The 27,864-nt window shown below is 40.6% G+C and overlaps 1 protein-coding gene across 5 annotated transcripts; it reads left to right on the forward strand.

Annotated features, from left to right (window-relative positions):
• Positions 1-2: 2 nt before the first annotated feature.
• On the forward strand, positions 3-27,864 carry ENOPH1 (enolase-phosphatase 1). Of its 5 annotated transcripts, none has more exons than XM_006198211.4 (6): positions 3-340; positions 15,516-15,617; positions 17,233-17,435; positions 19,415-19,547; positions 21,456-21,579; positions 26,753-27,864. In XM_006198211.4, the coding sequence occupies exons 1-6, from the start codon at positions 257-259 to the stop codon at positions 26,890-26,892; spliced, it is 786 nt and encodes a 261-aa protein (XP_006198273.2). In that variant the 5' UTR covers positions 3-256; the 3' UTR covers positions 26,893-27,864. The 5 variants fall into 5 exon arrangements, with proteins under 5 accessions (XP_006198273.2, XP_072798443.1, XP_072798435.1 ...); XM_072942342.1 differs by having other exon boundaries at positions 3-311; XM_072942328.1 differs by lacking the exon at positions 3-340 and adding an exon at positions 663-796.

Raw genomic sequence — 27,864 nt, forward strand, 5'->3', positions numbered from 1 at the left:
CCCTTTCCCTGTCCACGTGGTCTCGGCCTCCGGCCCTGGGCTGCTCGCGAGTTCGGGGCCCCTGTGCTGTGGACTTCTCCACTTCCAGGGGTGCGGACGTGCTCTCTCCGCCTCGTGCGTCAGGCCGCGCGCGGTTGCCCGCTCCCGGATTCTTGCGAGACTGTCGGAAGCCCGGCACGTTGTAGCGGGCACAGCCGGCGCCGCCCTCCGCCCTTCCCATCCGTAGGCCGATCCCGTGGTAGCATCCGGTAGGGAAATGGTCGTGCTTTCGGTGCCCTCCGAAGTCACTGTGATCCTGTTAGATATCGAAGGTACCACAACCCCGATTGCTTTCGTGAAGGTGAGGGGCGGAAGGGAGTGGGGAAGTTTTGGCTTAAAAACAATAAAAAATTTTAACTATTGCAGACCTTGCCTTAGAGACACGAGGCGTAGGAGAGGCGGTGTGACTTTGCACCCGCTGTGGGATCGGAGGAGGTAGTCTGCGGCAGATGGTGGGGATGAATTTCCTCACCGCACCATCTTCGCCTTCCCCCGTCCCTGCCCCTCGGTTAGATGCAAGATGGGTGGGGAGGGATCAAAGTGATGGTGAAGAAGGATGGAGGAGGGCAGGTCCGCCGGGGTTGGGTGAGGCGATGTGGGTGCCTCCCGCCGGGCAGGTGTACTTCCCGTCGCCCCGCAGGTAAGCGCGCACCTTGTGCGGGGATGGACTTGGCGAGTCATCGGCCGCAATCTAGTGGTCCTTGAGGCTTCTAGTCCCCCCAAAATGGAAGACTAAAGTGTCAAGATGACTTTTCAGGTAACCCTGGTATGCTAGGCGATAATGGTTGCTCTTCGCCCTTTCCCACTCCTGCAGGTAGTGGCTGAACTGCACACTGTACAAACTGGACTAGGCTAGATTCCGTTCATTTTTCTCAAAACATGGAAGCTTGAAGGAACCTTGGAAGCTTGAAGGAACCCAAAGCCTTCCTCCTAGGTTGTCAGTGCTAACCAACACTTGTCTGCACCTAGTTCACAAACTTACAGCTTCGCATAAGAGCAGGTTCCTTTTTTATATATATTGTGTTTGTCAGGGTAAGGAAATATCAAATATTAATTTAGTTTTTAAAGGAATTCCTCGGGCTTAGTCTTCTCTGTATTTGACTTCTAGAGGTTTAAAAGTATTCACTAGAAATGCTTACATCCAATAATAATCAAGATACTGTTTACAAAGTAGGAAAACCCCATCTTCCAACAAACTAAGAGTCTGAATTTTAAATTTGTTAAATTTAGTTTTATTTTAAAAAATTACCTATAAAGAATGATTTTTTTGGATCGAGGTTATAACAAAACAGTGTACAGTTTTAGTACTCCAGTAGGACAACTGCTTACAAATTTTTTGGAAATGCCACAGTACCTTGACATCCTAGCAAAAGTTCTTAAGAAATCTAGTTTGGCATTTTCCCACGTTTTTAAGCACACCTGAGGCCTCTGCAGAAAAACCAGGATTGGCCAAATGCTGATAATTGAGTTGACTTTCTTTTTCTTGTTGATTGTGACAATAACTGCTCTCTTGTAGTTTTCAAAGAAAAAATGGTTCCTCATCTTTATGGTTTATAGTTTACAAGGCACTGTCTCCATCCTGGCTTTCTCTTGCTTTCCACCGTCAATAGGAGACCAGAGATAATGATGGGAAAGTTAGTAATGTGGCATAAGATACGTACTGTTCTTGGAAAGTTAATTTAGAGAGTAAGATACCTCATGCAAAGCCATTTTGTAACAAAACATAAAGCGTCTCTCATCTTTTTTCCCCAATTTGTCTTCTGTAAGATGACAGGATCCGCTTCTTGAAATCTTTGTTTCTGGCAGACTTATTCTGAGAGCTTTCTGTGAATAAAAATGTCTTAGTAGTCTAAATAGATTTTGTTGGGTGGATTTGACTCCAGACTACAGGCAAATTCAAGACAGGCTGCAAAAATATTCAGGGATCTTGTTTAAAGGGTAGTTTCTTGTTTTTTGTCCTATAACCTATTATAATTATTTATATTAATATTAACTAATTTATTATGATATAATAGCCTATTATGTATTGATTTATCGAAACTAGTGTTTCTAAAAGTGTGTTCAGAACATTGTTTATGTATATTGATAGTAATCATGCAAGAAAGGATTCCATTTTTAAATGCATTTTGGAGAAATGTTCTATACATATTCAACCAGATTTATTTGTTGCACACCTTCTCAGCCTTTATATCATACACACACTTGTACGCACATATATGCTTTGTCAGCCTTCAAGAGATGCATTTCACAAATTTACTTGAACCAAGAAACTTTTAGCAGAGTATCTCTTATCTTTTCAACACCTTTTAAAGAAATGGTATATTATGTCCTTGAACCTCTGAGCATGGAGCTGTGAATTGGGAGATGTTTTGCTTTGGGCTTTATTAGTCACATTAGGTGTGTGAACTTGTAGCCCTACTTCCTGTAGAATGATGAAAGGAAACACTGAGTATTGTATATATGCGACTTGTATACTTTGACTCATCCTCAGAAACTGTGTGAGGTGTGTGAATTGTTTGCATTTTACTGATAGGAAAATAAGGTTCTGAAAAATTGAACAATATGCCTGGGATTTGAAACCAAATTGTCTGACTCCATAGTCCTTACTCTTTCCATTTTTATTGCACTGGATCTCTGAAATGGGAACCACAGAGCTTGTTCCATCTTCTTTGCCTGGCCTCTGTGGGTGTTAAATGAGAGTGGTTTAATCAGGAAGAAGTACCATAAAAGTATATAGTAGCGAATTTCAATTTACACCACTCTTGGTGATAGGCTTAGGAGTGAACCCTTGGAACAGAATAACTATAGTTGAATCTTACTTTATTTGGGGGTTTGGTTCTACAGTCAGTGTATACTGTGAAAATTGAGCATTGTCAAAAATTGCCTTTGAAATACTCTTAGGAAGTCAGTCCTCTTTGGAGACTGATTCCATCTTTCAGTAAGTCATATGCAGCCATTTTCCCTTCAGAGTTGAAATGAATCCCTTCTTCTTTCCAAGAGCATCAGAGGAAGTATTTAGTTTGGGAATAGGTGATGTAGATGAAAAATGATACTGTGTCATACGTTAGCCTCACACCAAACCATTCATGCTATAAGAGACCCTGGAGCCTGAGACTGTCCCAGGGAACAGAACACCTTCATTGACTGGAATGGCAGACAGATATGCCAGGACTGGTTATGGTTATTTCTTCCCTTTCTCTTCTTTTTTTTCCCACTGAGCACTTACAGTTGAATGTGAATATTATGCAACTGAACTATTTAGCACTAGCAGTCCTGGATATCTTACGGAATTCCATAGTATCTTCCCAGTCTGGGAAGTGGTGTTCTGTGAGCAGCCTGTGGTTCTATCAGGGCATGCCTCCAGTCCTTAGGCTCCAGGCAACAGTAAACAATGGTATTACTTACCTGCTATTATGTCTTACTTCCTTTGGGTCAGAATGGTCAAATTTCTAGAGCAGGAAGGGTTCCTAGCTTGGATCATCTAGTCAGTGTCACAACCAGATAATTAATTTCTCACATGAATCAGTTGATGCCTGGAGGGAATGTCCTATGCGAGGATCATCACAACTTGTTGCAGGCAGAGCAGAATAGAACCCAGCTTTCCTAAGATGTTCCCAGTGCATCTGAGTCTTCAGCGCCCCAGCCTTGCCCCTCATTGCAGGACACACGCCTCTTGAGTTTCTTTTCTTTTCAGGTGCTGACTTTGATCCTCTACAGTGGTGATCTCCCAACATTGTTTGGTCGTGTACACCATCAGCAAAATTATAGAAGGCACTACCAATATAATTTATTGTGTACACATGTTATTGTACTATATTAAGTTATAAAGTGACTTGGAATTTAAAGATGAGATCTAAAGAGTAAATATGAATGAATATTGTTGTATTCTCTTCCCTCATCCCCCTGAATCATCCTGCACCCATCCCATGGAGCCACCACTTGATCTTTTGTCTGTGGTGATGTAATATTCACTTTCTGACTTTGTGCATTGTGTTATTCTAATGTTTTTAGCCTGTAAGCTATGAAATAACACCATTACCAGTCCTGTGGTTATCCTGTCAAGAACCTTCAACAATTGCTTTTGAGTTGGAGAAAATGATCTCGTTTCTGAAAGTGCTCTGTAATTTGGTGCCTTCCCTGTTACATGTCAGGTTAGTACACGTAACAACAGTTGGGGTAGTTGTGTTCTATAAAGTCACTGTGAACACCATCTTAGCAAACACTGAATCATTGCCCTCAGAGGAAATGCAGGATTAGGTTCCTGTGGGCCTCTGGTCACATTTTTGTCAACTGACTGATACGTAACCTTGTTTTATGTGTGTTTCTTTTTGCCTTATTTAATATATATTGTTGAGTCATTAACATTGAGCTCACTGCCAATGGCACTAATGCTTTAACACTTGTATTTTCTCCATAAGGCAGCTTTCTTGCCCTTAGAAACACTTGACAGTGCTTCAGCTCTTTGCTTGGGGGCCATCTTAAACTGCAAAATCACTGACAAAAGGCACAAAATGTGAAAAATATGGCACTAAATATTATATATATATTAATATGTATATTTAATATATCATATATTAGATTTTGAAAAGGACACATTTAAAACATGAGAGGTGAAATAAGAAGGCAGAGCATCACCTCATTCTGGGAAATTGTTGTCTCTGGTATTTCAAAATTTTTGCCATTCTGTTCAAGTATGTACCTGTCCTCAAAAAATCGAGAAAAGGCAGTGATTTGGGGATTACTAATAAATATTAGTGAGTAGAAGAATTTGCAAATACAGAATCTTCAAATAATGAGGGCTGGTTGTATGGAGTGGTATTTATAAGGATGGCCTTAGGGACTATGTGAGTCTGGGTTAGCATTTTGGCTCCTGCCTAAATGATTTTATGGCAGGTTCGTGTCTCTGAGTCCAGGTACGTATTTCCTCAGCTGTACTGTGGGGATATCAACCTCATAAGGCTACTATGAACATTTACTGAATGTTTAACCCTTGAAAAAATTTCATAAAATAAATATATTTACGTCAATACTTCATCCACCATCTCAACAAATCTTGTCAGGGAGAGTAGGGGGGAATGTTTTTCTTTTTTTTCATTTATACCTTAGGAAAACTTTTTGTACTTGAAAGTAAAATCTTTGTAAAAATTAAGAAGCTTCAAGTTTCTGCTGTAGAGCACAGGGAACTATGTTCAGTATCTTGTAATAACCTTTAATGAAAGAGAATCTGAAAACAAATATATGTATGCATATACATGACTGGAACATTGTGCTGTACACTAGAAATGGACACACTGTAACTGATGGTACTTCAATAAAAATTAATCAATTAATAAATTTAAAAAAAAAGAAGCTTCCATTAACTGAAAGTATGAACCTGTTGAGGATATTTGTCCCTGAAATATATGAAGAGGGTCATGGTGAGTACCCTTGCCAATGGCTTTTTATATCCATGTGTCTCAGACTTGAATGTGTATACAAATCATCTGGAGATCTTGTTAAAATGTAGTCTTTGATTCAGAAGATCTGGAATGGAACTTTTTTTTCATTTTTAATGACATTGTTTTCTTTCTAACTTTACAAGCAATACATGTTCATTGCAGATAATTAGAAATATGTAAAAGCCTAAAGTAAAAATTAACAGTCACTCATAGTTCCCATGCACCAGAAGTAACCATCATTTGCATTTTCATGCATTTCCTCCCAGTGTCTACATTTTTTTAAAAATTGGAAGTATAACTGGCCTTCAACACTGTGTTAGTTCCAGGTGTACAATATAGTGATTTGATATTTCTATACATTATAAAATGCCCCGTGATGTGTCTGGTTACCATCTGTCACCGAAGGATTACAGTTGACTATATTATTCCCCATGCTATACATTTCATCCTCATTTATTTTATAACTGGAAATTTGTCTCTTTTAATCTCTCACATCCATTTCACTAATCCCTCCAACCCCCTCCCTGCTGGCAACCACCTGTGCACTATATCTGTGAGTCTGTTCTATTTGTTCACTTGGTTTGTTTTTTCAATGTGTGACATCCTACGGTATTTGTCTTTCTCTATCTGACTTATTTCACAACATAATACCCTTTAGGTCCATCTATGTTGTTACAAATGGTAAAATTTCATTCTTTTTTATGGCTGAATAATGTGGAGTGGAACTTGATGCTGAATTTCAAACAGGTTTCCAGGGGATGTTGATGGCGCTGGTCCATGGACTGCATTCTGAGTAGTTAGGCTTTGCACAGATTCGTAAGTCTGTCTATGGCTAGGCCTCTTACTGCTTCTCTTTTCTCATGGCTCATTGGAGATGATCTACAGACCAAGAGAGTGTAGGTGAATTAGAAGAGGTCTGTCTTAATTAACAGAACCAAAGCCTCTCAGAAGTCAAGTAAATTGACAAAAGAGGGCAAGAAAATAAAATAAGCTGGTAGGCACCAAAGCATTAAGCAGTTGGCCACTTCCCCAGCTTTTGCAAATTGTCTTCCAGAAACTGAATTGTAAAGCAAAAGTACCTTTCTTAAAGGACAAATAGAAAGGAGTTACATGTACTTGAAGGAAGGTAGGATAATAGGCCTGAAAATTCCTGACAGATCTCCAAAATTCCCTTGTGGATCCCTTCTCTTCCCCACTACCACCATCTTGTGTTTTCTAGATAGTTTGTTAGTACGAACATTTCACTGAATGTACGATAGGGACCTGCGTAATAAGGCTTTGGGTATCTTGGCAGATGGGCAGGTGAATACCTTGCTTTAAGCTGCTCTGTTAGTTCCCTATATGATCACAAACATAGTGGTTTTAACACAGTACAGATTTATCATACTGTTCTGGAGGGTCAGAACTCTGAAATGGGCCTCAGGTGTTGACAGAGCTATGTTCCTTCTGAAGACTAGGGGGGACCTCTTTTCCTTGCTTTTCCAGCTTCTAGAGGCTACCCACATTCCCTGGCTCTTAGGCCTTCCTCTGTCTTCAAAGCCAGCAGTGTAGCATCTTCAGATTGATCCTTCAGTCTCTGATGTTGACTCTGACCCTCCTTCTATCTTTCACTTACAAGGACTTTATGATTGTATGAAGCCCAACAAGATAATCCAGGGTAATCTCCCCATCTTGAGAGCCTTAGTTTAAATCATGTCTGCAAAGTCTTTTGAAAGCAGGAATTTCAAAGTCCTCTCTCTCTGCTCTGCAGGGCCATGTATCTGTTACTGCAGCAGATGTTGCCTCGTGGTGATGTCTGTGTGTGATGTTTTCCAGCAATGCCGAGAGCTCCTTAACGGGCAGAGACCAGAGCCTGGCATGCTGCTGGCACAGAAGGCATTCAGCAAATGCTTGTTGATGGTGATATGACACATTCCAGAATGGGCACAGGAGGGGCTGGCATTGTTTCTCCCACCTCTGCTCTCCTTGCTGTTTCAGATTTCCTCAAGTGATACTTTATCTTATTTGCACAATATGCAATTTAACTGACATCTCTAAAGTGGCATTAGAATATTCATTGACCCAACATTTCTAAAATTTGCAAGTTTTAGAGAAAGAAATCAGTTAATAGTGGAAATTAAAAGCCATAAGAAACAAATTTTATTAACAGTTAAAATGAAGTTAAAGAGCTAAATATTATTATATGGAAACTTGTATCTGTTAATGTAAGGGTAATGTATTTTTCCTCAAAAGTGAGTTCACACTTGTTATAAATTGCAAACGTTACAGAAGAATATAATGTAGAGAGTGAATGCCTCTTTTGCTTCTACCACTCAGCAGTACTCATTAAGAGTTTGGTGAATATTCCTTTGGATTTTTTTCCTTTGCATACAGTAAAGTCACTTATATCCTCGAAAGAAATGTAGTCACATCAACCCCAAAAAGGTACCAATTCTAATATATAACCCCTGTTGTAAAAACACTGAAGTAGGCCTTTATCTTGTGCTAATAAACTTTTTTTTCATTTTTCAGTTTTATTAGGTAAAAATTTATACAATGACTGCACATATCCAATATATTACATGTAAATACATCTATACAATATACTGCAAATTTAAAAAAAATTTATGTATATGTACTGTTCATTGTTTGTAAGAACAGTTTAGAGCTTTAGCTTTTTAAACCTGATTATCAAAGGAATAAAGCCAACCACAAAATAAGAATCAACAGAATGCAGTAATCCAATCATAAAGGACAGTCAAATGTTCATCTAAGGTATAAATAATTAGTTCATCTGTGTCCCTTTTGTTTTTTAGATTACGTATAGAAGCGATTCTGATAAACTTTTAAAGGATATCCTGTGTTTAGCTCTGAAGGTTCTTAAAATGTCTGATGGTTCTTAAAATTTTCCATTCTTACAGCTGACCCCCACGTCATGCCTCCACTAAAGAAAAAAAAAGGCACTTTTTTATACAGTAAAAGCTTATTTTTAAATAAAACTTTTGATTTTCACATTTATAAAGTCATTTAATATTCAAAAATGGTTTTGGTGGAGGCAGGAGTCAGAAGGGGTGGAAGCCACCCACTCTGGTCCCACAGCATCCAGTTCTCCAGCATCACCTCTCTGCACTGTGTGGAAAGTCGGTAGTCCTGTCCTCAAAGGCCCTCCTGGAACCTCATTGGAACCTTACCAGGGGACGCCATTTCAGAAACAGAGATTTCTTTTCAAGGACAGAATTCTTTAATACAGAAAAGGGTTCTTTGTCTTCTAGGTATGTACGTGAGTGGTCCATTTCTTAACTTGATTTTCTTTTCAGTGATTCATTATGTGACCTCCTAACAAATTCCTTTTCTTAAGTCTAAAAAGTGTAGTGCTGAGTAAAGAGAGACTAACATATGGGGTTTGGAAACTAGTGGTAACCCCAGCAATGGGACTTAGGTAGGACTTTGGAGAGGATCTCATGGTCGGACCAGTGCTTGGCAGTTAAGCTGATACGCTGCAAGAGGCTGGCTGACTCCTGCACTGGGCCCCACTGCTGTGGGTCCACAGCATTGTAAGTTCAGTAAGTTAATTAAATGCCTTCAACCAGGATGATCAGGCTCTAGGGATCTGACTCTTCGAACTGAAAAAAAAGGACTTGATTGAGGGGAGGGTATAGCTCAGTGGTAGAGCACGTGCTTAGCATGCATGGGTCTTGGGTTCAATCCCCTGTACCTCCATCAAAAGAATAAAAAAAAATCCTTAAAAAAAATCTGATTGCTAAAGTAAAATCAGAGCTTCTTAACTTATACTTAACCTTTATGTGCCTCTGTAAAATGGAGGAAATAAGAGCACTTATTTCACGGGGTTATTATGCGGGTTGAAATGACATCATTCAGGCCATTCATTAATCAGTTCATTGAGTAAATTTGGAGTGCTTGGTAGCAGTGGCCATGGTGAGAAGTGATTAGATTCTGGATATATTATGAAGGTAGGGCTGACAGGATTTGCTGATGAATTGATTGGATGTGGAGTGTGAGAGAAACGAGTCAAAGATGACTAAGGCTTTTGACCTGAGGATCTGGAAGGATGGAGCTGCCACTTAACGGAGGTCGTGGAGATGTGGGAGAAGGAGAGTTTAGGGGTAGAAAGAAGAGTCTTGTTTCAGACATCTGGGATAGGCAGTTGGAAATCAGTCTGGAGTTCAGACAGAAGGTCCAGGCTAAAGCTGTGGATTTAGGGGTCATCGGCAATAGACGGTATTTAAAATCATGGATTAGATGCCATCACTAAAGATTGGCTGTAGATAGAGAAGTGCCTGGAATAGGGAGTGCTCAGTAAATGCTGGCAGTTAATCCCACTATTACTACAACTACTCATTCCTATTTACTGGAACTATTACAGAACTGTCTGGTGAACCAGAATCTCTCTTTTTCTTTGTAGAAGTCTCTTTGAGAAAAGATGTGTTAGAAATTTCTATAGAGAATATAATATCAGATCCAGGGAGTTGGGTGGTCCTAGTGAGCTGTGCTCCCTGAAGTCATCCACCCACACAGCTGGATAGGCTCATGCATCGGGGTTTGATAGGCCTAGGTTTGAATCGTGGCTTTACTTTGTGCCAGTAGTGAAACGTTTTTGAACCTCAGTTTCTTCATCTGTTCACAAGGGGGGCACCTTGCAGGGGTGGTAGGTGGATTCAGAGTTAAACGTCAGTTCCCTCCCCTTCCCCTCCACTCTTAGGGAATAGGACTCTGTTCCCTCTCTGGAACTCATGAGTTATGGATATTCTGTCTCTCTGCTGCTTCTTTAAACCTTATCCCAACTGCTAGCCCCTTGTAACGATAACCTTTTCTTGTGAGATGTGATTCACTGCAATTAATTAGATTATAGTTTATCTTTCTTTAATTACAGTCTAATCTTAATGGGATTTAGAAGATACTTTTGGCTTATGTGCAGCACGTTTATTAATTCTTTCTGACTGCAGGTGAAATCTAATATTCTAAAGTCTTCAGCTTTCAAACGGGAATGGTTATGTCTCTGCTTACCCCATGAAAATAGGGACAGCAGAGTTATAATTCCTGAGCCCCATGTGGCCCTGTGTAGAAGCCTGAGCACCAAAACTTCTCTTGGTAATTCCTAGTATGGTCTTCAGGAAGGATATTTAAGGAGCAATTCTGATATCACAACTGCTGAAGCTATCTGTTGGATAGTATGGATCACTCCGAGAGGTAGTAAATTCCCCATCATTAGAAGTGTTCAAGCAGGTGCACATTTCTAGTTTTAAAATAAGTAAGTCATAAGGATATAATATACAACATGGTGACTGTGGTTAATAATACTGTATTGTATATTTGAAGGTTGCAAAGAGTATAGATCTTAAAAGTTCTCATCATAAGAAAAAACTTTGTCTTACTGTGTGGTGGTGGGTGTCAACTAGACTTACTGTGGTGATCATTTCACAATATATACAAATATTGAACCATTATGTTTTCCACCTGAGACTAACATACTGTTATATGTCAGTTGTATCTCAGTTTAAAAAAAGATCATACACTTTCATTGTAGAAAATAGATACATCAAAAAAGAAAAATTTTTTCCCTTGAAATCTCATGACCCACAGAAAACCTTTGTAAACCTTTATGTCCATATTCTTTTAGATTTTGTTCTATCTGTTAGATATTCCCCAAAATAACATTATGCTCTATGTATCTGTTTTATTTCTTATTTAGAGAATGTAATTTGTTTTTGAGACCCATCAAGCCACTTAAATTTCCTTTGCTTTTTATCCTCTGAGATTAATAGAGAAATAATAGCCCATCAATAATTGCCTTTGTGTTGTTTAATTTTCTGGCTGAAAAGATGTCCAGTTCTCAAGTACTATAAATCATTTGCATTGTGTGGTTCCTTTGGAAGGCTTTTAAATCGTTTCTTTAAATAGCTGTAGTACTCTGAGTATTTCCCATTACCTTTTTATTGCCCATTTTCTTCAAAGGAGACTTGAGTACATATTATAGCAACAATTTTATTTTTATTGATTCAATGACCTTTTCATTAAAATGACTACTTGACCATAAAACAAATCCATATTTGGCCTTCTAAACATTTATGAGGCAACTTCTTTAATTAGGTCTTCAGAAATTTTGTGGCCCTTAATGGAGCTCTTTCAGAATGCTATCACTGAGTTGTATAAAGTGATACAAATTGCTGCTTGCATAGTATCCCCTCTAGCATTTAGTGGAATTGAATCATAGGCCCCTGAAAGACAAATACTCTCATGTAGTTCCATAGCCTTTTGTTATAAGTACTACTAAACTGTAACAACCCCGTGGAGGCCTCCTGGTGGACTAAAAATATTCACATGTTTGTTGAATCCTGGATTTATTTCAGTGTTTTTTTCCCATACTATAGTATTCTGAAATTATCTGTAAATGGATTATAACTGAAGTTAAAACGTTTATCATCACAGTTATTTCTGGAATTCCTTTTAAAGCCTGAAAGTTTTCAGTGGGCATGCTTGGACAATAAGCACTAGCTTTAAAAAGTCTATTTTTAGAGCATTCTTATCTGGTATCATAGTATATATCAGGCTGTGGTATAATTACTAGCTTTTAAAAATAAGCAACTCGAAGGCATTTTATTTATTTTGCGTGATAGATGGATGCTCAATAAGAAAGAATAGTTAAAATCTTCACAGTTTAGTTATTTGCTCCATGTACTTTTATGTTATGCAGTAACACTTTTGCACCAAAGTAGAACAGTCTGCTAATTTGCCAATCCCAGGTAATACTGATATTCCAGTTTTACCAAGTTCTAGCTTCATTGCCTAGCTTTGTTTACTTTGTGCAGGGGAAAAGTTTAATATATAGAGGAAAGAGGCATATTGGATGACCAGGAGTCCTAAAGTAATTTCTGATTTCTCAGCCTTTTCCTAAAAGTTAGGAATTGTTTGAAACCTTGACCTTTTATTTCCATGAGTTCTCTGAGGAGAGGGACTATGGTTCATAACTCCGTTATCAGAAGTGCCTGGCAACTCAGTAGGTCCTCAGGAAATGTTGAGTGAATGAGTTGGCTGTGCTTGTTATTGATCCTCTGGGGACTTCTCTGCTATTACTGAATCGGGGTAAAGAAGATCCTTGCCCTGTTTAAATGTTTGTGGGTATATAATTAGTGGTAAGGTACTGGGTGCTTTCATCCATCTAATTACCTCTAATGACTGCAGTGACTTTGTTTGGTACTATCATTGTCATTTAGCAGATGAGGAAGCAGGCTGAGAAAGGACAAGTTACTTGAACACAGCTAGTGAAAGGCTGAGGGAGGATCCTAGCCTGGCATGCTGCCCAGAGTCTGTGCTCTTCATCTGCTGGCTCTGAGGTTAAGAACCTGGGCTCTCAGGATTAACAGGCTTTCTATGAATTGTTCTTGGTACCAGTAAAGCTGGATATAGAAAATTCGACTTTGCGAAGCACAAAGTAGTGTAGCACTGCATGCCTTTTTATAACTTTTGAGTTCTTCAGCTCTTCAGTTACTGGGCAGCCCTGAACCTGATCAGAAGTTTTCCCCTGGGAATATTTCCAGTTGCTTGGGAGTTGGGAAATAGTGGAGGCAGGACACTGGAGGGGGATGACCAAGTGAGAAAAATGTAGGATGAAGGGTCAAAGCTGGCTTGTTTGTTTTTTAATTGTAACACATTTAAAATAAGCAAGAATAAAGAGTAATGTAGTGACCATGCGCCCCACCACAAAGCAAATTAAATTTTGATAATATGTTTGTTTCAAGTGTTAAAGAAATAAAACATTGCAGCTATAACAGGGCCTGAATACATCCCATTTTGTATTAGAGTTTTATTCATATTCTAGTTTATATTCATGTTGGTAAATACTCTCAGTACATTAATTTTTAATTGCTGCATAATGAGTATGAATATACCCCAGTTTATTCTCTAGCTGATAAAAGATTTAGATTGTTTCCAATTATTTTGCAGCATGCCCAGTGCAACTATAACTTTTGTTTTGAACTTCCCCCTTTGTGGACGTGTGTCTGCCTATTAGAGGAGTGGCTGTGTCCTGGTCCCTTCAGTTCTGCTATGTCTTCTGAGGTGGCATTCTCAAGGGAGGGGGGCGTTTTGCAGTCATCCCACAGTGCAGGAGTGTGGGAGAGGTGTTAAGTAGGAGAAAAAAAGGAATAGGGAGGGCATGATGGGAAAACTGAAAAAGCAGAAAATCAGAAATACATCAGCACATTAAAAGGAATCTCTTGCAGTAAGAGAAAGCTGTCAATCTTAGCTCTTCGTTTTCCTTCTTTAAGACCAAGAATGAGTTTTTATTGAGCTTAAGCAAGGCTTTTGTGTCAAGTATGCTGAAAATTTTGCCTGATCACACTGTTTATCCTGAATCTGCTGAGCGATCCATTACTTACTGGAATACCACACAAGAACAAGCAAAATTGAATGACTTCTTTATTTTTTCCAGGGCAGGTGAAATTTGAATAATGTATCATGAAGAGAGGTAACCACTTAAGTCCTACCATTTTTAAAAAGCCATAATAACTTTCTTTTGTTGTATATTTTCGTTTGCAATTTAAGTTGAACTTAGAATTGGGCCTTCTGAAAGGACTGCAGGTCCTGGTCTCACTTTGAGAATCATTGCTTTAGGTCTCAGTTCTGTGATCACTTCTCCAGCATAGCCTTCCCTAACTTCCCTCACTCGATCAGACTTTCCTGTTTTATGCCCTAATGGTAGTATGTACCTCTCATTTGTACCATTTATTAAAGTACTTTCTTAAGTTTAATGTCTGTTTCTGCTACTGGACTCCTTGAGATTAGGGAGCACGTGTGGGTTTTGCTGACAATTATACCCTCAGCCCTTTCCACAAGGGCCTGCCCTGTACTGGGCATTTAGTACAGACTTGAATAAATGAATGAATAAATTTAAATAAGCAGACTTCTTGGATTCCACCTGATTATAGTTTCCCTTAAAATTTAAGGCTTTCTCTGAATTATATACTTGGGGCCTACGCTCATAGCATGTATTTGTCTTCTGTTTTTTAGACTGGTTATTGCTAAGACTGCCGCAGGGCCATTGTACCCTGGATCTGCACAGCATTCTGCACATGCTCTGCTTGTCTCACCCGTTGTACCACATTACAGTTGTTTATTTACCTGCCACCCCTCCTTCCCCCTCTAGATTGTTAAAAAGCTTATTAGCTTTTTGAGAAAAGGGATTGTGACTTGTTTATCTTTTCAGTTGCCTTTATGCCCCACTCAGGGACTAGCATATCTTAGCATATAATCGACACTAAAATTTTATTGAATGTGTCATTGGATTTGGAAAGATACGTGTGCTACAATTGCAAGTAAATGCATTTTAACCCAAGAGTAATCATGTCCCCAGTGCACAGGTTACTGACAGGTTATTTATATCTGAATTGTTTTGCACATCACCTTCTGATGGCGTATTCTGTAGGTGTTCTGATTACCAAGAAAGAATCATGGTGATCAGGTAATTTTTAAGACGTTTGTCATACATGGACGCCATTCTTTCAGCAGATACTTGAGTTATGTACATGTCCCAAGTACTGTGGTGTGCTTTGAGATACAGCTGTAAGAAGGGTATACCTCATCCTTGCCCTCAAAATCCTATGGTCTAGCCATCTAGTTTAGGAGTTGGCAGACTTTTTCTGTATTTTTCTGTAAAGGACTGAATAGTACATGTTGAGACATTTGAGGCCATTTGGTCTTGGTTAAAAATACTCAGCTCTCCCATTGTGGCCCCAAAGTGGCTCTAGATAATCTGTAAACAAATGAATGTGGCCATGTTCCAGTAAAACTTTATTTATAAAAATGGGAGGAGATTAGATTTGACAGATGGGCTGTAATTTGCTGACTCTTGATCTAGTTCATTTGTTTCTTGATCTCCACCTCTGTCTCACTCCTGTATCCACAGCAGCAATTTTCATATTTTCAGTGAGATTTTCAGTGGCTTCTTTGCTCAGATTAGTTAAGGTAAGATTGTTGAAGAACTTGATCTCATGCCAACAACTAAAGCTAATTCTTGTGGGGTTTTTTTGTGCTTTTATACAGGACATTTTATTTCCTTACATCAAAGAAAATGTTAAAGGGTATCTGGAGACACACTGGGAAGAAGAGGAGTGCCAGCAGGATGTCAGTCTTTTGAGGAAACAGGTTGGGACATTTCTGTTCCATTGCCCCCACATTCCCAAGTGTGATAGAACTGAGGATGCCTGAAGACTTAGGTTATGCTCTGAGCATATTTTCAAGTAAGCGCTCTGGATTCACAGGGCATGGAAGTTGCAGTGACTTGCCGGCTTAGGAATTCACAGTACATAATTAAACGGCCAGATCATGGCAGTTTATTGTCTCCACCATGGCCTATTTCTGGAGCTATTTCAATTGCATGAAATTATCATGCATTTATAAAACTAAGCCCTTTTTGGGTGGAATGTGAAAAGACTGTGTCATCTCATCACATTTTTCATGAATGTCTCCGGGTGATAGCACCTCGTCACCTCATTCTCCATCTTCACCTCCTCATGGCAAGAGCCCTGGCTGCCCCTCCACAGAGCTCCTGGGCCCTCACAGACCTGTCACCCCAGCTGACACTTGGCCCAGCCTTCATACCCGCCTTCATTGCATGTGCTCTGTTCTGCTCTGATCTCTCTCCAGTTTGCAGTCTTTCTCCTTCCACATTGTGTGTTGTGGAACTCCTGTTCTGTTTTTCTTGTTAAAATTGCTTTAGTGGCAGAGATCTTATATACTGTGCAGAACTAACTCTTCAGCAATTATTTTCCAATTAATTTTCTACATTGGACAATGTGGAAGTTTCTCTTTATTTTTTTAATACTAGGATTGGAAGGAGAGTCACACCCTTGGGGCATAGTGTATTTGGGTTTGTTGAATTTTCTGGATAACTCCGGGGGTTCTGAAACACTCCCCTCTTTTAACTTTTTTGTTGTCTCATCTCTTTTTGTTGAAACATACCTACATATTCCCCCTTTGTAGTATATAAATCCTTGAGTTTTTAGGGATTGGACATGTGCATTGTCACAGGGCCATTGTTCTAAATAGCTGTTAGGGTCTTTGCAAGATGTGGGAGGTTGCAGGAGACCGAATGTGAACCAACCCCAGGCATTGTTTTGCTGGCTGCTTTTCACTGAACTCCAGGCATCAACTAGTTTCACTGAGATCTTCTTTATTTCTTTCTCAGTTAGTTACAGTGCAGAGTAGAGGGTCAGATTTAATTGAAGTCCTATTTTGTTGATCCTAATAAGTGAATCGACAAACGAGGTCTTACTGTATCATTTTATCATTAAGTGCTATCTCTCTTCTCATGTACGACGTGCCTCTCGGTTTAAGTTCAGCTTTAGTAATATAGGAAAGGTAATGTAAATTTTTTTTTAGAAGTTTATAATTTTATTTAATTTTTTAGAACTTTTTGTTTATTTGTTTTTGTGCCATGGAGAGGTACTTGGGTTTATTTATTTATTTAGTTTTTCAGTGAAGGTACTGGGGATTGAACCCAGGACCTCATGCATGCTAAGCATGTGCTCTACCACTTGAGCTGTACCCTCCCTTGGTAATGTTAATTTATTCATTACAATCCAGTTTCTTTTAGGAATCATTCAGATCAGCCCCAGAGTGTAGGATACTTTGATTTGTAATGGTGCTTTTCAGTGCTAATGGTAGTTAGAGAAAGTTGGTCAGCAAGTTTTTGGATATCACTTAAGGGATCTTTTTAAAAATGAGTAGAAACAAATTTTGTGTTGTTTGTGACTTACAGGCTGAAGAAGACTCCCACCTGGATGGGGCTGTCCCGATCCCCGCAGCATCTGGGGACGGGGCGGACGAGCTGGAGCAGCTGATCCAGGCGGTGGTGGATAATGTGTGCTGGCAGATGTCTCTGGACCGAAAGACCACGGCGCTGAAACAGCTACAGGGCCACATGTGGAGGGCGGCCTTCAAAGCTGGGCACGTGAAGGCAGAGTACGTAGCTCCCTGAGTGACTGTGAACACTCTACCAGCCCCCAAAGCAAATACGTTTTTCACTAGTCCTCGTGTAAGTTGTATGGTTTATAAAGTAGATAAAAACAACATTCTTTTTACTCTAACAAGTGTTTCATTTCATTTCGTTTCATTTTTCAAGGCTGGGGCCAAAGCACTTCACCAGCTAAATACCCCAGACCCAGTGTCTGTCTTTGTGTGATGCCTGTAATAAGACTTTTCATCCCAGTCTAGAACAGCTTCCTAGAAAACGGCAACCTCCCGGAACTGAGTCATGTGTGATCCTTAGCATATGAGTGATAGCACTGTTGGGCTGCTTCCCAGGACCGTGAGGTTACCTGCTTTCTGCTCTGTTAGAGAAGTAATGCTGTGAAATTATGTACCCTGTCACTGTCACTGTGGGATTACTCAGTGTCAACAGTGCCACTCTGTTCTGGACTCATACGGCAACTTCCACAGACTGCGGCGTCTTGATTGTGGAGTTTCTAAGAGCTCTCTTGCCGAAGGAGTCTTCATGAGTCCTGTATTGCTAAGCAGTTCTTAATAAGTCATTGCCACTAAAGATTTTAGGCCGTTATCTTTTTTTTTTTTAATTTGGGGGGGGCAGTAATTAGGTTTGACTATTTATTTATCTATTTTTTTAATGGAGATACTTGGATTGAACCTAGGACCCTGTGCATGCTAAGCCCTACACTCTACCGCTGAGCCGTACCCTCCCGCCCAGGCCATTATCTGATGTAAACCCAAGATCCAAGACTGTTAACTAGCTGCCTATATTTCTTTTGTTCTTCTGTCAAATGAGATGCCTTTCCTTTATGTACTTTACAGGGGCTTCCACCTTTTAAGGATGCTTTGGAATTTCAGGATAGGCCAGCGATCTGGGAATATCAGCTAGTTCACTTGAGGAAGCACTAAAAAATGTGGAGTTAGGAGCCTATGCTCGCAGGTGTTAGCCCCTCCTTCTCTTGGTCTTGGTTCCTTAATTATAAAACGAAGGACTTGAAATAAATCATCTTAGGCTTCTAAGTCCTGCTTTGGAGCAATAACAATCTGTAAATGCAACACAGAAAAATCCTGTCTCTAGGAGTGCAAAGTAACACGCAAAGCAACTCAGTTATGTGTGCTGGTTTTGAACTAGTAGTTAATCTCTTTTCTTCAGTTCGTGCAATGAATTAAACTGTTTTATCCAGTAGAAGACTTCTCTGACATTTTCCAGTTCATCTTTTAAGGGTGACTGCTGGTTCCACATCCCATGTTCATGTGCTGCTCTTCTCACCCATCTCCTGTGACATTGTTTCCACCACTGAACAGAATACACGTGAAACTGTGAACAAGACTGTGTCAGGAATCAAAACCAGACACTTTGCTGATAGCTAATGTGAGATGGTACAGGTCTCTTAACTGACTTGTTACATTGTTTTTTTTACTGTATAATAAAACTTCAGGTTTTCTTAGTTCTCAAGAAATATATTTCTGTTTTCTAACTAAACAAAAATTAATAGCTTTGAGCCCATACTTTTTTTTTCAATTGTTTGGTTGCAGATCTTTCTAGCAGCATTTCCATGTGCTCTTAAGGCACACTGAACATAATTGAACCTCTTCGTGTCATGAATTACATCAACGATTACACAATATTCCAGTATTATTGTTGTTTGCTTTTTTGAATTCCCGAGGAATCCTCTTTCTTATTTCATCTCTTTATCTAATCACTTTTTACTGTCATTAGTGTGGCTTTCTGTCAAAAACTATTCTATTCACCTCAATTGCTGCTTCTAATCTGCTGTGATCCTGAAACTCTGGGGACACACTCATTAGATCTGCAGGAGTCCACAGTCTCATGAAGTTGCTTTTCATGGTGACCATTTGGGCACAAATAGAGAAACTGGTGGCAGCTGTCTGATTGGTTTTCATCTGGCCAGATAACATGTTCCTGCATTTTAACTTGGTGGTCTTCCCTGTAGGTTCTTTGAAGATGTAGTTCCAGCAGTCAGGAAATGGAGAGAGGCTGGAATGAAGGTGTATATCTATTCTTCAGGGAGTGTAGAGGCACAGAAGCTATTATTTGGACATTCTACAGAGGGAGATATTCTTGAGGTAGGTCACCGATTACTTTGTTTTCTGACACTATCAGAGCATGAAGTAGTGAGTGTGAGTGCTGCTGTTGTAAGTGGAATCAGCATTCAGGGAACTGCATGTACATGTGCTGTGCAGGTTGTAAGAGGAGTGGGAACGCTGGAGACTACACTATGGAAGGGCGAAATGTTCCTGTGGTACCAGTCTTTGCTTCAGTTTCTTAAACTTTGTGTACATGAGGATCACCTGGGGAGTTTGTTAAAAATGTAGATCCCGGGGCCCCGCTTCCTAGCAAATCTGAATCGGCAGGTCTGGGGTGTGGGCCAGGAATCTGTGTTTTTAAATGCCACCCCCTAAGTGATTCTGATGACAGTAGTATTAGAACCAGCTATGTATGTGTCAATCACAGCTGAATAAACATGAGCTAACTTGTAAATCAGCTCTCATGTCAATATTAGATCATCAGCCCAAAGGCAATTAATGGCATGCTTCTTTTGGTTATTAAAGTTATCAAGTAAGGTATAAAATAGTGGCACATGCCACCGTGCCCCCCAAAAAGGCACACAGACTTCTTGAATGTGGAAGAGTACAGGGTGGATTCATTTGTTTCTGGTACTTTAGAAAGAGACAGGTTTTATTTTAGCAGAATCAGCATTCTTCTGTAGGAGAACCAGGCGTGTTGTTACACAGTGTTAAGTTCAGGCCGCTTATTAACATTTCTTGTACCTGAGGAAAGTCCCGCTAGTTTTCTGTCTCACAGTCTCTGCGCCCCCTGGAGGACAGGGTGGTCGCTGGAGAAGGGAATACATTTAGGACTCTAAAAAGACTGCTGACTGAGTATAGGCTGAACTCAGCGTACACAATAGGTTACTCAGCCAACTGTTTTTTAAAAATAAATATTTATTAATCCTCTACCGTGTGCAGAGAACACTTTGGCTTTGGAGAGCGTCATAGTCTCATTTTACTTTCCTGCTTTTCATCTTAGCTCTAAAACAAATATTAAATCAGTAATAAAACCCTTTAATTGTTTGGTAACGCTTCTCCTGTGGATACAGGTAATAAGCTTTTCTGCTGTTTCTGATGAGACAGACAATAAGGTGATAGTAGACAGGACACCATGGTTACCTCCTGAGTTCAGTAATAAAAACTATTCTCCAGTTGCTCAGTGTGAGGCAAACTTGAGAGAGAAACTGTGCAAAACCATTTTTAATTTTGAAAATCATAATATTACTTTAATTTATCTTTGAATACTGTTAGGCTTATTTTTAGTTTGTGAACAGTTCTGAAAGTATTCAAAAGATCATATTATAATAGTTGATCCTAAATGTGGACTTATTTTAATTACTTTTGGTTAAAATCAGTAAGTTCTATATTTGACCCCAATTATTTCTAAGATGCCAAAGGTATATACTAGCTCTTGGGTAGAATTTCAAGATGTTTTAATTAGAAAATGAAAGTTTCTTGAAAGTAAAGTAACAGCTTATTAGTGAGGCAGGTTAGAGAAATCTGATCATTCTGGGATCAAAAGGACAATGTTCAGAACCTTGCATCGCGGTGAAACCCAGTCCACTAAGCAGTTTGAGGGCATATAGTGTTCTAAGGATAGATAGTTGGGCATATATTTTAAAAGATTTTGGATATAAAATTAATGCTAGTGAAAGAAAACCAAGAAGATTGTAAAGTGATCGTATATACACTGAACTGATAGTCGTCTTCTTCCAAATGTTTATTTCTACAAAAACCTTCCTTTATAATTACTTTTTGTAGCCTCCATAAAATTCTCCATGAAGTAGACTTACAGGGAATATTTACTGAGTGGATGAAGTCACTGTGATCATCATGTATTTCAGAGAAAAGGGATGAGAGACTGAGGGGCTGGGCTGCATGTGTGTGTTTGTAGGATCATTCTTTTCCCTTCTCTGTGTTCAGCTTGTGGACGGTCATTTCGATACCAACATTGGACACAAAGTGGAGAGTGAGAGTTACCGAAAGATTGCCAACAGCATTGGGTGCTCAACCAACAACATCTTGTTTCTGACAGACGTCACCCTGGGTGAGTAATCTGACTTCTTGCATTGTATACCCCAGGGTAGATGAGCCTGGCATTGCAAACACTTTTCCTCCGTAAAGAAAGTTCATGTGGGAAGCCCTGAAAAATGAAACCGGTTTATAAAAGCAAACAGTGAACCAACCGACCCACCTCCCTCTCCATTTACCCATCCTTGGGGTTGTGTGTGGGGAGGTGGCATCGGAAAGACTGATTCTTCTTATTTTAATTCCTCATCCTCAGTTCCCCATCTTCCCTCTGTGTGCATGCGCATATGGATGAAACAGGAAAATAACAAAAGGCAGATGTAACGGTGGGAAGGGGCTTGCAGGCAAGAGTATGAGAGTAGGTGCGTGGCTAGGCCAGGACGATAAAGTCACAGTGGACCTGCGTCAAATGTATTTGACAGCAGTGAGATCAGCTGCATGCACTCAGCAGGAAAAGAGAGAGAGAGGACTCCAGTTGGAGTGATTTTGCCTCATTGTCGTGCCAGCTAACGAGCACCACCCTCAGTGAGGAGTCTCATCCTCGTCATCCCTCAGATGGCCTCAGTCCCCAGGCACCTCTCTTAATGTAAACCTCAGCCTCACTGCACATGGTTCACTTTGTTTAAAGACAGGCATCCTTTTTACCCAGCCTGGCCCTCTTCATTATCTGTGGTGCGTTTTCACTATATGGGCTGAATGTATAGCGTTTATTTTGTATTTTTATTTTTTTTAATGGAGGTCCTGGGGATTGAACCCAAGACCCCATGCCTGCTAAGCACACACTCTACCACTGAGCTATACCCTCCCCAGGGCTGAATGTATAAAACAGCATATACTATACAAGTAATTTCAAGAGTAGTTTTGACCAAATACAAGATGCACTCAAGCATGTGAGAATGTGAGTCCTACAGAGAATTACAGAAGGACCGACCAGTAGTGAAGGAGGAAGCAGATAGCAGCAGGTGAAGACGGGGAGGGTGCCGGGGGAGGTGGGTGGTCTCTGCCCTGGTTGGCGAGGCTTTCCCAGACTTCCCCCACCTGGCTGCAGCCTTTGATCTTGTGTCATTTTCCTTAGAGTCCGTGCATCTCCCAGGAGCTTACTTGTGGCATGTTTATAATTGCACCTGTATTGGAGGACAGTTCTACTTTTTTGTGTTTCTTCCACTCACCTTGGATCACAAGTTTTACCCTCTGTTTACCCCTAGAACAGGGCTTTGTTTATTGCGCAGCTGCTCTGACACTAGGCTGGGGGAGGGAATCAGGGAAAGGGGACAGACAGCAGGGGGCGCTCTCCTGCCTAGTGGGCTGCTGGGCCCTGGGGGGAAGTGGCTTCAGCAGTCTGTAGGCTACATGCCTTTCTCCATCCCTTCTGCTGTTGTCACAGAACCAGAGTCACACCCGCTCACTGGGACTTTCAGAGATAGGGCCCAGAGGCAGTTCGTGGTTGCTGGCAAAGGCATCTATCTGTGCTAGTGTGTGTGAGTATGCTCTTTCTGCTGCTGACCCTTGAGCTTTGGTTTATTGTGTTAGGCAAGGGTTGTAGACATATAAGCAGGTATATACTAATTTGCTAAATGGTTTTTTTAAAAAAAGTCTTAACCAGCATTGGCCATCTAATACCTTCAAGAAGTTAAGATATGTTTTCCAGGGAAAAAGAGGTAGACAGGCTTAATTTTACCTGACATACAGTAGACATTCAGTAATTGCTAATGTCTTTGTTAAATTTCAGGTCTGGCTGAATCTAGGCTGGAATTTTTGATCTAGGTAGATGGTACCAAAAAAAAAAAATAACAGCTATTTGTTATTTTGAGTTTTGGAGGCTCAGCAGATTTAGAGGGGACCTACCCCTGTCCTTCATGTCCTGGTTGGGTCATCCTCTGTAAGTCCAAAGGTTCTACAAACTGTCATCTCATTTTTCTACATCTTGGAAAGCTTTACATTTTCATGTCTGACTGCACTGAAGGAGAGACAGACAGACGCATGGACACATGGCCTCAGGGGTCCCTCGGTAACCAGGTAGCCAGGCCACATCAGTGTTCTGTCAGGGAGCGTTAGCCTTAACAACAGCCATTTCTCCCACATCTGCTTTGAATGGTCAATGTACTGTAAATGTTTGCCTGTCGTATTTCTGTGTAGAAACCATTTACTGATTTAAAGCTACATTTTACCCTCTTCCTTGAATGGTTTTTCGGGGCTTAGAGTGGTAGGGTGGGGAAGTTGTTTTACTGTCTGTGTAGGTTAAGGAATGCCAATGTTTCTGTGAGGAATGATCATTTGAAGACCTTTTGCTTTGCTTCACTCCTTATGCAGAGATAGGCCTTGTTCTGGTGAGTTTAACTGGTTTCATCTGTGATTTGCTTTTCTTTAATCATTCACATAAAGTGGGCTTTTGGAGATGAAAATCTGTGGTTTGCCCTGTGTTTATTCCCCTAGCATTTTGAATGGTAAGTTTCTGCAGGCTTAGAATTAGAGATCTGCTTTGTGACTGGAGCTCCCCACAAAGTCAGCCTGTCCCGAGCATTCTGGGACTGAATGCTTGATTCAATTTGTGATCCTCAGATTATCGCTCTACTCCCTGCTTTTTGGTTACTCCTGATAATTGTAACCCTTGTCTGAAGACCACTGACAGCTTCTTCATGTTCTTGTCCTTAGCCACATTTGTTTCTAGTTGGCATCATAGTACATCTGTAATTTGAGGTCCTTCTCTTTTCCCTTAAGCCATTTCCTTCAGTTGCAGTCCTAGAAACTATTCCTATTCTCCTTAGAGACTAGATGATCTCCAAGGTGGCCTCAGAATGAAGCTGGCTCCCTCTGAGTCCTCCGCCAGGAGGTTTTATTCCTGCCCCTCAGCTTTTGTAAGCCCTGCACCCAGTTAGGCAGTAGGGCCAGAACGTGGCTCACCGGTAGCTGGGATGCGGCCGGGCAGCTGACTGCTGCCTTGCTCTCCTTTGTTATCTCTGGTCCTGAGTTTGGTACCACGTGTCCAGAATTCCATTGCCAAGGCAGAGTGGGAGACTGAGTTGATATCCCAAATAATACTCAAGTATAAAGAGAGAATGGCAAGCCTTTTTCCCTTTGGAGGAAAAAAAAGAGGTCCAGAGTTTGAAATCAGCAAGTATTAGATAAGTGTCTTAATATTGTACAATTAGGGCAAAGAGATGCTTAGGGACAAAATTTGCCCCATGGTCTTCTTGGTAGGCTGAATGCAGAACAGCAACTAACTAGGGTCAAGTCCCACGTAGATCGTGATGGCTCAACTTGGTGGAGATCCTGGGTTGCTGGTCAAGAGGACTGTGCTTGAGGCCATCAGGCTGGGAGCTAGGGGTGAGTGGAAGGCAGTGCTTCTATTGCTGGAGTGAGTTGCTTCTGCAGAGTTTGTCCGAGGAGGATTGTTGAGCACTTTTTTTTGCTCTGAAGGTGACACTCTTTTCACAGGAGGTAGGTAGGTAGGTGGTGGAGAAAACTCTACCCCGTTTACTCTTTCTTAGTACTGCTGCCCTTTAATTAATGCATTCTCTTACTGTGACTGCCAAAGGTTGAGAAACTGCTGGGGTTTCGTATTACACCAGACCTAAATTCCAAAGATGTGTTTCAGTTTCTTCCCTGGTTTTGCTCTGTCTTTCCAAGTATGCCCCATCTCTGACCACAGACCTGTGTCCTGTCTCCCACACTGACTTGCTCGGTTCTTCCACTATTTGCACGTGTGTTTTATGTCAGCCTACAGTGTCTCCTCTCTTGCCAGTTTTCCTTCCTTGAAATTTCTGATCAGAACTCACCATCTGTGCGGAGGAGTCATTTGTTAAATTGCGGATCCCAATTCAGTAGTTCCCTGTTGGGAACCTGAGGTTCTGCATTTTTAACAAGCCTCCAGATGATTCCCACACTGCTGGTGCAGGGATCACACTCAGCACGGTGATACTCTGGAGCAGGAGTTGGCAAACTTGTTCTGTAAAGAGCCAGATAGTAAATATTTTAGGCTTTGCAGGCCACACAATCTCTGTCACAACTATTCTACCCTGGTCCTTGTAGTGCAAAGGCGTCCACAGACAGTACGTCAGTGAGTGGGTGGGCTTGGCTGTGTTCCAGTAAGACCGTGTTTACAGAAACAGGTGGCAGGCCATAATTTGCTGACCCTTGTTCTAGAGCACAGACCGTAGAGTCAGATACACGATTTCAAATTTTAGCTCTTCCACTTGCTAGCTGTCGGTTTCTGTATCTGTAGAATGGAGGTAGTAATACTAACTACTTCAGGTTTGTTGTGAAGATTTTGATGGGAATGGAAGCTCCACGAAGGTGGGAACTTTGTTCTGTTCACGTATCTCTGGTCCTAGAATAGTACCTGGCATGTAGTAGGTGCTTAATTAATATAAAGTATTAACGATTGTCTCAAATGGAAATAAAATGAAGAGAGAAACGTAACCCAGGGCATGTTAGAGATATCTCTTGCAGTACGTAGCTTAGTTTAATTTGACTAGTCCTGTTTTTACTCCTGCCCATCCACGCAATCACTGATCTTAAGGGACTCACAGTCTAAAGAGGAGAGGGACAACAGGTAATAATAATGTGTCAAATCACGTTGTCTTGATAGGACTAAATTCAGGGTGTAAGTGGAGCACATAGGATGCTCTAATACAGATAGTAGGAGCCCTGGAAGATAGACTGAGCTGAATTTATAAGAGTTGGAATTTGCCAGGCGAAAAAGATGGTCAGGCTAGCCAAGACTTGTGACGTATTTGGGCTCCAGATGTGAGAGCAGGTGTTTTGGCCTGATTAGATCCTGGGATTCCATTTGTCCCGTATCTGCTTAATTGGTGTTATTCCTGACCGCTTGTCCTTTGGGGAACAGCTCGGTTCTCTGTAGGACTGATGGGAGGGAATGGAAGAAAATTGTGGGCGGGACATGGCTCTGTCCTTCCACATACATAAGTGCTTGATAAAGCTCAGGAGTCTAGGATGCACCGCCATCCTAGTCTGTCAGACACAGTTACGCGTTTAAAAACTTTCTTCTATGGAAAATTAAAAATTGTATAGAAGGGTAATAAGTCAGCCCCCATGTGCCTACCTTCTAGCTTCAATAGTGGTCAAATCTGGGCCAGACTTGTTTCTTACATTCCCACATCCCTCTGATTATTTTGAAGCAAACCCCAGACATCGTATTCTGCCATTTCTGACACACGTTGTGATTTTCACAGAGGCCAGCGCTGCTGAGGAAGCAGATGTCCACGTTGCTGTGGTGGTGAGACCGGGCAACGCGGGACTGACGGATGACGAGAAGACGTACTACAGCCTCATCACATCCTTCAGCGAACTGTACCTGCCTTCCTCGACCTAAAGAGGGTGTCTGAGGAAGACCATACTGTCTTCACGGAGTTGTCCCTGTAGTCTAGTTTTATCCTGATGGTAAGAGTAATTTGCTTAAAAAATAGGGAACACACACATAAGGTATGCAAGTGTGTGTGTGTATCTGTTCGATTACCTTTCACAGGCACGTAAGTGGAGAAAAGAATCTCAGTTCAGTGAAACGGAATCTTAATTTAAAGATGCTTTATATGTAGAAATTGTTCGAACCCCCTACTCTAACCCTTATTGAGGGTGAAATGTAGTTGATAGAAGAAATTACTATTATACAGGTCAGATGTGTTATGTTTATCAAGTCATGTACCAAAATGGAAAGGTAGGTTTGAGAAATTACTCAGAAGCCTTGTTATTTTAAAAAGTAGAAGTATTTCTAAGACATTCCTAATAATAACTTATCCCCCTTTTAAACTGTGAATTAGAAGATGGCAACAACTGAATTTCAAAACAGTAGCCTCCCTCTATACAAATGACAAAGCTATTTGTTTCTGCTCCAAAAGAGCAAAATTGGGAAAGGAAACTCGTCTGAGTCTTGATCAGTCAGGTGTCTGTTAGGTAAGAAACTTGCTAGTCATTGTGGCACCCACAGCAAGCAGTTGCCTTACCCGTGAAAAAGGTGCACTAACGTGACAGCTAAGATAGAAATGTGCTCCCTAATGTTTAACGAAACAGTCCTGATCCTACCAGTTGTTACCATAGATTTCATAGATGCCTTTCTAACTACTTGTTAGCACAGTTTGAAAACATTTGTTAATTGCTATTTCCTGCTAAAAACCAGAAAATTTACTAAAATCAGTCCACAAGGCCTAGAAGAGTCCTAATATGTAATATTTTCCTCTGAAATGGAGGTGAGAAATGTACATTTTTAAAATATTAACTATCCTGGTTCATTCTAATGGAATGTCATTTCAGTTTCATATGATGATTAATAAAAACATTTTCTTCTTCA

The sequence above is a fragment of the Vicugna pacos genome, chromosome 2 (assembly GCF_048564905.1).
Source record: "Vicugna pacos chromosome 2, VicPac4, whole genome shotgun sequence".
NCBI classification, from domain to species: Eukaryota; Metazoa; Chordata; class Mammalia; order Artiodactyla; family Camelidae; genus Vicugna; species Vicugna pacos.

What these genes read in the sequence shown, in the direction of transcription:
- ENOPH1 (XM_006198211.4), top strand. Translation starts at nt 257, where the DNA reads ATGGTCGTGCTTTCGGTGCCCTCCGAAGTCACTGTGATCCTGTTAGAT. An exon ending in CCCCGATTGCTTTCGTGAAG is followed by an intron (nt 341 to 15,515) that starts GTGAGGGGCGGA and finishes GCTTTTATACAG; the next exon opens with GACATTTTATTTCCTTACAT. An exon ending in CAGAGGGAGATATTCTTGAG is followed by an intron (nt 19,548 to 21,455) that starts GTAGGTCACCGA and finishes CTCTGTGTTCAG; the next exon opens with CTTGTGGACGGTCATTTCGA.